Below are 12625 nucleotides of genomic sequence, written 5' to 3' on the forward strand. Positions count from 1 at the left end.
CCCTGACACATGAGAGTATCATACTGAATACCCATTGCTAGCGAAGTTGTGACAATGGATGAAATGCTTATTCTACTAGAATTGATACTCTCCCTGACACATGAGAGTATCATACTGAATACCCATTGCTAGCCAAGTTGTGACAATGGATGACATGCTTATACTACTGGTATTGATACTCTCCCTGGCACATGAGAGTATCGTACTGAATACCCATTGCTAGCCAAGTTGTGACAATGGATGACATGCTTATACTACTGGTATTGATACTCTCCCTGGCACATGAGAGTATCGTACTGAATACCCATTGCTAGCCAAGTTGTGACAATGGATGAAATGCTTATTCTACTAGTATTGATACTCTCCCTGACACATGAGAGTATCGTACTGAATACCCATTGCTAGCCAAGTTGTGACAATGGATGACATGCTTATACTACTAGTATTGATACTCTCCCTGACACATGAGTATCATACTGAATACCCATTGCTAGCCAAGTTGTGACAATGGATGACATGCTTATACTACTAGAATTGATACTCTCCCTGACACATGAGAGTATCGTACTGAATACCCATAGCTAGACAAGTTGTGACAATGGATGACATGCTTATACTACTGGTATTGATACTCTCCCTGACACATGAGAGTATCGTACTGAATACCCATTGCTAGCCAAGTTGTGACAATGGATGACATGCTTATTCTACTAGAATTGATACTCTCCCTTACACATGAGTATCATACTGAATACCCATTGCTAGCCAAGTTGTGACAATGGATGACATGCTTATACTACTAGAATTGATACTCTCCCTGACACATGAGAGTATCGTACTGAATACCCATAGCTAGCCAAGTTGTGACAATGGATGACATGCTTATACTACTGGTATTGATACTCTCCCTGACACATGAGAGTATCGTACTGAATACCCATAGCTAGCCAAGTTGTGACAATGGATGACATGCTTATACTACTAGTATTGATAACATCACATCATTATTTATGTTATCAAAATATCATTGAAGGATTAAGGATTTCCCTTTAGATATTTTTTTTTTCTTTTTCTTATCCGGATTTAATTTGGATAAGGTTTTCTCATATAGATTTGTACTTCCGTTATGTAAGTCTTTGTCATTGGTGCGTTTGATTTGAATACAAACACCATTTATGCGCCAATATGACAAAGACACAACAGTAAAGTAAGCGAGCACGGTGTGGGAAGAGTAGTGACCGAACTAGGCCTACCATGTATATGTTTTTTATTGTATCCTATCTACCCCTTTTCTGTTCTCTTCTTTCCTACTCTGTTTTTCTGGATGGCAAGTTATACTTAAGAAATTGGAGTTGTTGCAACAATAACGCACGTTGGAAATTTATTTATATTTATCGTGTTCCACAGTACCTTCTCTACGTGATTTATTCAATATGCCTACTGCAACCAGCTATTAGAAGCAAGCATGATGACATGTTTTGTAACTTTGGTTTCATAATTAGTTGAGAGTGTCAAGATACTATCAGCAAACTGTCAGGGTCTGTCGGATAAGTTCAAGCGTAAAGATGTCTTTGCATATTTAAGAGTGTAACGTATCTATCAGTTAGGTTCGCTTACTTGTGTAAAGTACTAGTAGCACTACTTACTGTATAACTGATATGCTTGTGTTGAGTAACTTGTTGAATAAAAACATGGCTGTTCGATATACATGGTTGTTGTCTAGCTGCTGCATTGTGTGTGCTATAGAAGCCAGTAACCCACGTAACATGGTGTCAGAAGCGGTTCAATGAGTGGTAAGAAGATTGAAATTCACAAACATTCATTGAAATTATGAAAATTTACGCAAACGGGCAAGAAAATGAACTTTTTTCCCAGACGAGGTGTAAACATGCTTTGACCATGCGGTTCCCGCCATTTTACCAGTGTAGCCAATTTATGTGATGAGTGATTTACGTGAGGATAATTAACTGTTTTATCACATTTAATCATCATGAGTACTCCACCCCAAGTACAAGTTCAACCCATGTTGGTACATGTTCCTTCCAATTTGCCGTTCCCTACAAAGTTAGACATGAAGGGAAACCTGTCTGTCAATTGGAAAAAATTCGAACGTGTTTGGGAAAATTATGAAGTGGCTACAGGCCTACAGAGTAAGCCAAAAGAACTCAGAACAGCAACGTTGTTAACATGTATCGGTTCCGAAGCGTTAGAAATATATGACGGCCTCACCTTCGATACAGATGTTGATAAGAAGGATATAGACAAAGTCCTGGAGAAATTCAAAGTATTCTGCATTGGCCAAACCAACGAAATTTATGAGCGTTTCATGTTCAACAAAAGAGATCAGGCTAAAGGAGAAACCATTGATGAGTATGTTGCTGCCTTAAGATCGTTAGCAAAAACATGTAAATACGGAGCGTTGGAAAACGAACTTATCAGAGACAGAATTGTTATGGGACTAGTAGACAACAATACAAGAAAGAAACTTCTACAGGAAAGAAAACTTGATTTGAAGAAATGTATAGACATCTGTCGTACGTATGAGAAAACAACTGTACAGATGAAGGAAATACAAGGCACAGAGGAAGTGCATTTTGTTAAGAAGAAGTTCAAACCCTCAGATAGGAAAACTGATCATGAAATAGACTGTAACTTTTGTGGCCTCAGACATGAGAGAAACAAACAAGTATGCCCAGCTGTTGGTAAAAGATGTCACAAGTGTGGAAAGACTGGACATTTTGAAAAAAAATGCAGAACAGACATCAGACATAAAAGAAAGGAAAACACCAAAGGGAAACCTATAGCTAGTAAAGGAAAACAGAGAAAACAAAATGTTCACAACATCAGTGATACATCTGAAGATGAAGAATTCATGTTTTCTGTTGAAGAGGTAAATTCCTTAGGTTCAAAACGTATAAACGCAGTTATGAAAGTCCACAAGAAAAACATTGACTTTCAATTAGATTGTGGGTCTTCTGTAAATGTATTACCAGCTAGTGTGTATGCTCGTGCATGCTATGACAGAAAGTTCTTGAAGTTACAACACACCAACAAGAGACTAATTATGTTCAACAAGAGTGAAAGTAAACCCATAGGGAAGAGAACTCTAACAGTGAAAAATCCTAGGACAAACCAGGCTTATGATGTGGAGTTTGTCATTGTAAAGGGAGATGTACACCCTATCTTAGGATCTTCAGACATTCAAAGAATGGACTTGATCAGAGTACAAACTGAAAACATACAGGAGAAAACAGCTGAGACTGAAACAATAAACATTGTTGAAACAAGGGAAATAACTCTAACAGACATGGAGAAAATGGGTGTTTTCAAAGGAGAAGGTTCACTAGAAGGGAAACTACATTTGGAAACAGATAATTCCGTAACTCCAGTGAAGTTACCAGTCAGGAAACTTCCTATTTCTGTGAAACCTAAAGTAAAGGAAGAGTTGGAACGTCTTATTAGTAAGGATGTGATAGAAGCGGTGAAAACTCCAACGGACTGGATCTCTTCTATGGTTGTTGTGACCAAGCCATCTGGGAAGATCAGGCTTTGTATAGATCCTAAACCCCTGAATAAGGCTTTGAAGAGAAAAACAACTACACTATGCCAACCCTTGATGACGTATTGCCAGACCTAAGTAAGGCAAAAATATTTACTGTAGCGGATGCTAAGAATGGATTTTGGCACGTGTCTTTGGATGAGGAGAGTAGCGTACTCACAACATTTGGTACACCATGGGGGCGTTTTAAATGGAAACAAATGCCATTCGGAATCTCACCTGCTCCGGAAGAGTTTCAACGTCGTATTGATGAGAGCTTAGAAGGCTTGAAAGGTGTTAAAGCTATACATGATGACATTTTGATATATGGATCTGGAGATACAGATGAGGAAGCTTTGGTGGATCACGAGGCTAACCTTCGTGCATTTCTACAGAGATGTGTGGAAAAGAACATTAAACTCAACAAGGAGAAATTAAAGTTGAGAAGGACCAGTGTGACATATATGGGACATAACATTACGAGAAATGGATTGGAATTGGATCCGGAACGAACCAGAGCTATCACTGAAATGAAAACACCTACATCAAAATCTGAAGTTAAACGACTGTTAGGTATGGTCAATTTCGTACAGAAATTCGCAGTGATGTCGAGTATTACTACACCACTACGTCAGCTCATCAAACAGGATGTAGAGTTCATATGGAATGAGGAACATGATCGTGCATTTGAAAAGGTAAATCATCTTCTAACCAACGCACCTGTACTTAGCTATTTTGACCCTACTAAAGACACTGTCTTGCAATGTGATGCTTCACAAACTGGATTGGGAGCGTGTTTGTTACAGGAAGGACACCCTGTATGCTATGCATCGCGTGCACTTACACAGACAGAAGAAAGATATGCACAAATAGAAAAAGAACTATTAGCTGTTGTGTTTGGAATGGAAAAGTTTGAAACCTATACATATGGTAGGAAAGTTGTTGTAGAATCTGATCACAAACCTTTAGAGATAATTTGTCGCAAGAATCTTCTCTCTGCTCCAAAACGTCTGCAACGTATGCTTCTAAGACTTCAGAAGTTTGATATTGAAGTTGTATATACACCTGGGACGCAACTGTACATGGCTGACACGCTTAGTCGAGCTTACATTGAAAATTCCAGATCAGTAACAGAGGAGCAATTGGAATATGTGAATGTGATCCTCCCTATCACAGAAACTAGGTACAAGCGGCTAAGAGCTTACACTGAACAGGATGATGTTCTACGAGAACTTAAGACAGTGATTCTGAGAGGATGGCCAGATCAGCGAGACCAAGTACCAAAGTACTTGCATACATACTTCACGTTTCGAGATGAATTAACTGTTCAAAATGGGCTTATCTACAAGGGCGATAGAGTTGTCGTTCCTGAATCTGAGAGGATGGATCTCATTGAAACCTCGCATTCCCATATCGGTATCCAAGGTTGTATTCGTCGGATACGCGAATGTTTGTACTGGCCAGGAATGTACAATGATATTGAACAGTTTGTAAACAAATGTGATATTTGTAATTCTCATGGAGCTTCTCAGCAAAAGGAACCTTTGATTAGTCACGAAATCACAAACAGACCATGGCAAAAGATAGGAATAGATATCTTCACGCTTAATCAAAGAGATTTTCTTATCACTGTTGACTATTTTTCCAACTATTTTGAGGTTGATCGTCTTCATGATAAAACTGCGAGAGAAGTCATTGGAAAGTTAAAACCTCACCTGGCAAGACATGGCATACCAGATTCTGTCATGACTGATAATGGACAACCATTTGGATCAGCTGAATTCAGCATGTTCGCAGAGAAATATGGTTTTGAGCACCTAACCAGCTCCCCGCTTTATCCTCAGTCAAATGGAAAAGTGGAGAAGGCAGTCCATACGGCAAAACGTATAATGACTAAAAACCATCGCGGATGAAGGAGATCCATATTTGGCTTTATTAAACTGGAGAAACACACCTTCAGAAGGTACAAACAGCTCTCCAGTTCAACGATTGTTCAGCAGGAGAACAAAAACACAGCTACCTACAGCCTCCCAGCTATTGGAGCCTCAAGTTCCACATAAAGTACGAGATCAGCTAGTGCGTAATAAGGCTAAACAAGCTTACTACTTTGACAGAGGTTCAAAGGAACTTCCATCTTTGAAATGTGGTGACACAGTCCGTATTAAGCCACATGGACATCATAAGCAATGGGAGAAGGCAGTTGTTGAGAATCAGTGTGATATTCGCTCATATAATGTGCGTACGGAGGATGGTCGAGAGTACAGACGAAACAGGAAACACTTACGTAAAACTAGAGAACCACCACCTACTGCTAGGTATGAACTATCACAGGATGATATGGTAGTACACCATACTACAGAACCAGAACAATTCTTGCGTAAGTCTGTAACTACGTCTCGCTCTGCTTCAGACAATCCTAAGACTAGTTTGTTTAAAGAGCATACTATGGAACCACATGTGGTGACCACCAAGGAACCGGATGTGACATCAGCACCATCACCAGTGGTACCACCTCCTATTCCAGCACCTAGAGTGACCAGATCTGGAAGGATTGTGAAGGCACCAAACCCGCCTAGATGTGTGATGTTCTTATAGACAGACTGTGTATATTTGTAAATATTCAAGTTTTGTGTTCGCGTTTAAAAGACTTATAATTCGTGTTTTCTAGTCAAACATCTTCATGCTAAGTTAGAAAGACAACAGACAATCTAGTGCAGTGAAACAAATTTATTTCTAATTATTCAGTTTTGAGTTTGTGTTCAATCAGCTACAGATAAACAAATGAACATTCAAGCTTAAGTGATTCTACAATTTACGAACTGTAATTGTGTTCTAGAGACAGTAAAATACAAAGACATTTATCTGGTAATTTAAACTTATATGCTGAAGTATATTTCTAATAACTTGCAGTTATGATTTATAAATATACTATTGTGTTCTTAGTTATCATATTCTTTGGTATGGTAAAGATTATCTAGAAGATAATAATTTAGTATACTTTGTGCTATATGCTTAAGGAGGGGGATGTAACGTATCTATCAGTTAGGTTCGCTTACTTGTGTAAAGTACTAGTAGCACTACTTACTGTATAACTGATATGCTTGTGTTGAGTAACTTGTTGAATAAAAACATGGCTGTTCGATATACATGGTTGTTGTCTAGCTGCTGCATTGTGTGTGCTATAGAAGCCAGTAACCCACGTAACAAAGAGACAAAAGTTATAATATATACTGCATTCAAGACACACATTTTACCAAAGAAAAAGAAATACTAATACGCAATGAATGGGGTTATAACTGTCATTTCAATTCTTTTAAATCTAACTCACGGGGTGTTGCTGTACTAATTAACAATAATTTTGATTGCAGGATCAAAAAGGAAAAGATAGACTCGTCTGGTAATTTTTTAGCATTAGACTTGGAAATTGAAGGTAAAAATATAACATTAATCAATATTTATGGTCCAAACTCCGATTGTCCTGATTTTTTTACAAGAGTGGAAGATACTATCCTTGACTTTGATAATGATAAATATATAATCTGTGGTGATTTTAACTTAGTTATTGACCCTGAGCTGGACTATGACAAAAGCTATAAAAAAATCAATAATCCAAAGGCTAGAGAGAAAGTTTTAAATTTAATAGAAAATTTAGATATGGTAGATGTTTTTAGGGAACAGAATACAAATTTGAAACGTTATACATGGCGAAAACATTCACCTGTAAAACAATCAAGATTAGATTTTTTTCTTGTTTCTCGAAATGTATTGTCAAGGTGTTTCTGAAGCAAATATTGATGCAGGGTATAGGTCTGATCATTCTTTTCCAAAGATTGTTTTAAAATTTTATGACTTCAAAAAAGGTAAAGGGCTTTGGAAATTTAACAACTCATTATTACATGATCAAGAATATTTGAACCTGGTAAATAATACAATTAAATCTGTAAAAGCACAGTACTGTCTGCCAATATATAATCTTGACTCTATTGATAATATTCAGGATAGCAGCCTACAATTTATAATAAATGATCAACTCTTTCTTGAGACACTTTTAATGGAAATAAGAGGAAGAACAATATCATATTCATCTTTTAAAAAGAAACAAAAGAATTTAAGAGAGAACAATCTGAAAGAAGATATTAGTAAACTTGAAAATCAAACTACTGTTGATATAGATCTAGATGAATTGAATAGAAAAAAGAAGGAATTAGAAGAGATTCGGTTGGAAAAACTTAAAGGTAGTGTAATTCGGTCAAAAGCTTTATGGATAGAGGAAGGGGAAAAGCCTACACAATATTTTTTAAATCTAGAAAGTAGAAATTATGTATCAAAAATTATTCCAAAACTTGAGAAAGAAAATGGAGAGTTTATCACTAATCAAGATGAAATTCTTAGTGAAGTTAAATCCTTTTATGAACAATTATACTCTGTTGACAAGAACATTGAGGAAGTAGATTTAGAAGAATTTTTAGAAGGTTGTGAAGTTCCAAAATTAAATAATACAGAATCTTCGAGTATGGAGGGTCTAATAACGTTTGAAGAAGCATCAACAACTCTTAAAAATATGAAAAATAATAATAAAAGTCCGGGATCGGATGGATACACTTCAGAGTTTTTCAAATGTTTTTGGAGTAAATTGGGGTTTTTCGTTGTTCGTTCTATTAATTATGGGTACTTAAATGGTCAACTTTCAATCACACAACGTCAGGGCATTATCACCTGTATTCCAAAGCCAAACAAATCAAAATACTTTATTAAAAACTGGCGTCCAATTTCTTTATTAAACATTGTATATAAAATAGCTTCTGGGACAATAGCTAACAGGATTAAAAATATTTTGGGTAAAATTTTGAATTCAGACCAGACAGGTTTTATTTCTGGACGATATTTAGGAGAAAATACAAGATTAATTTATGACATTATGCAATACACTGAGGAATATGATATCCCTGGAATGTTGTTAATAATTGATTTCGAAAAAGCTTTTGACTCCGTTTCCTGGAAATTTATTGATAAAACTCTGAAATACTTTAATTTTGGAAATAGTTTAAGAAATTGGATAAAAGTTTTACATCATAATGCTAGCTCTGCAATTAATCAAGGAGGTAATTTGTCTTCATTTTTTAATATTATGCGCGGTTGTCGTCAAAGGAATTAAATCGCTCCTTATATTTTTATCATCTGTGCGGAAGTCTTGGCTATTCGTATTAGAAATAACAGAAACATTGTTGGTATAAATATAGAAAATTGTAGTATTTTAAATTCTCAATATGCTGATGACACTTCTCTAATACTTGATGGATCTGAAAACTCTTTGAAGGCAGCTGTTACAGAATTAAATATTTATGCCAAAATTTCAGGACTTAAAATAAATACAGGAAAATCACAGGTTATTTGGATAGGCAGTAAAAAGTATAGTAATGATACACTTATTCCGAGCTTGAACTTACAATGGGGAGTTACTAAATTTACACTTCTTGGTATTGACTTTCATGTTGATCTTCATAAAATACCAAAAATGAACTTTGATAAAAAATTATGTAAACTAAAAAATTTAATACAAACATGGAATAAAAGGAAAATATCTCCTATTGGTAGAGTGTGTATCATAAAATCTCTCTTAATTTCTCAGTTAAATCATCTTTTTATTTCACTTCCAAATCCAGATGAAAATTTTGTAAAACATCTTAACACAGTTCTTTTTAATTTTCTTTGGAATAGCAACTCAGATAAAGTTAAGCGAGATGTAGTTATCCAGAATTATATAGATGGAGGTTTGAAAATGATTCATCTTTCATCGTTTATAGACTCGTTAAAGATAGGGTGGATCAAATGGTAAATGGCAAATGATTCTAAAAACTAAAGTAAACTTTCTTTATCTGGCAAACTGTGGAAGTGAATATCTGAATAAAATTTTATCTAATTGTAAGAATGATTTTTGGAAGGATGTATAAATTTACAGCATGGTTCAAACTAAGAATAAAGGATAATCAATTAGAAGCGGAAAAACACTCTGTTCTTAAGACACCAATTTGGTACAATAAAAACATTACTGTTGGAAATAAAACGATTTTCTACCAATCATGGTTTAGAAAGGGAATTTCAATAATACAAGACCTGTTAAAAAGTGTTTCTCCATGTTCATTCCTTACATATGATGAATTTTGTAATAGTTATGGTGTAATAAGTAATTATCTTCAATATAATGGACTGATATCCAGCATTAAAAAGTATCTGAAGAATGTAAATTTACCAAATGAAATACTATTTTATCCAATTATTCCTTTTAGTCTTGAAATTATACTGAAAAACATTTGTGGAGTCCAAGATTTTTATAGAGCACTTGTCAAAAACAATACTGTAATAACTGGTCAAACTAAATGGGGAACCTCTTTTGACTACGATCAAGAAACATGGAAAGATATATATAATATACCCTTCATCTCTACCAATAATACTAAACTTCAGTGGCTTCAGTTCCGAATCTCCCATTATATACTAACAACTAACACTTATCTTTGTAAAATTGGTCTCTCTAATAATCCTTATTGTTTGTTATGTGCTTTAGAAAGGGAGACAATCACTCATCTATTTTGGGAATGCTCTGAAGTTCAGGATTTTTTAGCTAATTTTGAAAGTCTTTTAGATATTCTGTTTATACCATTTGCAATTAATAAAGAAACTATGCTTTTCGGAAAATTTAATCATAACGGAATATATCAAAGAATCGATAATGAAATTGTTCTTTTTATCAAACAGTATATTTATAAAACAAGATGTTTACATGGTTCTTTAAATGTGATGGCTTTTTTAAACTGTATTAAAGATTATTATTATGTTCAAAGATATATAGCTTATAAAAAAGGAGAAAAAACTTTTAAAAAATTTACCAAAGATTGGAAAAAATGGATAAAGCTAGTAGAACTCACAAATCCCTGACAGTTGCACATATCTTTTATTAAAATAGAATATATATTTATTTGTTGTCATACATACATGTGTAATGCTTGCTTTTGATCAGGATGTTGAGCAGTAATTTTTAATTCAATAATATTATTGTAACTATCAAATATAGAATGACTATCTAACTTCTTGCCTCCTTCTTCTTTTTTTTTCTTTTTTTTTCCCCCTTCTTTCTTTCTTTTTCTTTCTTTACTTCTTTTTTCTTTTTTTTTTAATCGTGTTTTCATTTAGTTGATTCATTATTCTTCATATAAGAATATATCTACATTTAAATATTATACTTCACGATCTCTCGTTTCTAGTTCATCCCATTATCCCTTCTTTCCTTCCCAATTCTTTGTTCTTTTTTTATTTTTTTTCTCTCCCTCCCCTCTCTCTATAAAAAAATCAAACAATGAAATTAAAATGATGAATGAAAGAATGGCAGAGTGAAAGATGTGCATGGAAGATAACTATATCAAGAATTCATGAATATGTGATTAATGTAAAACTGATGTATTGTTTGACAAAAAATAAAAAATTACAAAAAAAAAAAAATATCATTGAAGGAGATTTTTTGTATAAATAGAAATATATTAATGATCATTATAAAGTTGATAAGTTAGTTACATAAAAAATAATCTGTACAATATGTCTGTATCTAGTATACTATTGGTGCACCAATATAAAATGACTTATACTAGTACTTACCCATGCGAAGACTGTCAACACTAGAATCGATAAGGTCTCACGACAAACTACCATACTGTTCTTGACCCTTCACTTCAAATAAGTAAATCCTCAATCCTGTTTATCAAACAATATGATGTGATTTATAACTGTATTCACAACTGATAACTGGTGTAATCTTTCACACTTAGCTGTATTCACATCGTAAACTGATTTATAGCATTATACAAGGTTCATAATGTACAAGTACATGTATGTCTTATCACAGGAGTTTGATGTTCTGTCAATAATATTTAGTATAAATATATAAAAATACCCATATATAGGCTATTATTGTTTTTATATGGTATATAGGGGTATTCATATATATTTATACTATATATTATTGACAGAACGTCAAACTCCTATGGTCTTATCGTTAGGCTCACAGGGACCTGGCACGAAAATTTTAAACAACAGTATACATATATATTATAGTATAATATAAGTATACTGTTGGTTAAATGTTTTCGTGCCAGGTCCCTGTGGTTAGGCTATGTTGATTTAGTAAGCACATAGTAAGTTTGGTACAGTGTATATTAAAGTAAATAAACATGTACATACATTTATATATCATCATAAAGTATGGTAAACATATGACACAGAAACTACGTACAACGGACTACAGCGTATACTACCTTCCGAAGTTGCGGTGATTAAGTAATCGCTAAAAAATAGCATGAAAATACATGTACGTAGCACCTAAAACGAAAGTAGGCCTATGTGGTTTCTATATTTAGGTTTCTATAATTACGCTCTCTTAAAACGAAAGTAGACGGATTTTATACATTGTAGTTATGTCAACCTAAAACGAAAGTAGACGTTTTCTATAGTTACGTACACCGAAAACGAAAGTAAACGGTCTCTTGCATCATCATGAAACTACATGCATATGATTTATTCAATATATCACAGGGATCTTAAAATTACAGTTTATATAAAAAAAATGGACCAACCAGAGTGTCCATAGACCATTTTTAGACGTTTTAGTGGCCTAGATTAAAAAAATCGGGAAAATCTCTCTACATTGTATAGTACGATGTAGAATATGATTTTTATACAGTTCATTAAATTTGAATTCATTTGAGGAAAGTTCAAACATTTTCTAGTTATAAAGTGTTTTAGGGTTGTCGCACGACGTCGTTTTTCCGTTTTTCAATTTTTTCTCATAACTTCATTATTTTTCATGTTGACACTAAGTAACAGAAAAGAAAATTATACATAAAAATAGTCACAATTATTAATCAGCACCTAAATTTTTGTTCTGGACAGTTGATAGTTAAGATTGTAAACTGAAAATTCATCCTCGGTATAACCCACTGTCAGCAATGTATCATTAGGGTATCGCCTGGGTTACTGCATGAGGATGACTGAAAATTATGTATCACAAATTTTAAAAGTATTCCATTTTGGGTAGCG

General features: G+C 34.2%; 1 protein-coding gene across 2 annotated transcripts in view; it reads right to left on the reverse strand.

The window, feature by feature from the left end:
* Positions 1–11962, reverse strand: part of LOC138327301 (uncharacterized) — a 44446-nt gene extending 32484 nt beyond the window's left edge. Inside the window, exons 1-2 of one of the 2 annotated variants that reach the window (XM_069273280.1) lie at positions 11845–11962; positions 11189–11284 (exon numbers count right to left, since the gene is read on the reverse strand). In XM_069273280.1, coding sequence (XP_069129381.1) covers positions 11189–11242 — 54 coding nt within the window. In that variant the 5' untranslated portion in view covers positions 11243–11284; positions 11845–11962. Of the gene's footprint in view, positions 1–11188; positions 11285–11822 lie in introns of both variants that reach the window. The other variant, XM_069273279.1, reaches the window with a different exon arrangement.
* Between the last annotated feature and the right edge of the window lie 663 nt (positions 11963–12625).

This window comes from Argopecten irradians, chromosome 7 (assembly GCF_041381155.1).
Source record: "Argopecten irradians isolate NY chromosome 7, Ai_NY, whole genome shotgun sequence".
Classification (NCBI taxonomy): domain Eukaryota; kingdom Metazoa; phylum Mollusca; class Bivalvia; order Pectinida; family Pectinidae; genus Argopecten; species Argopecten irradians.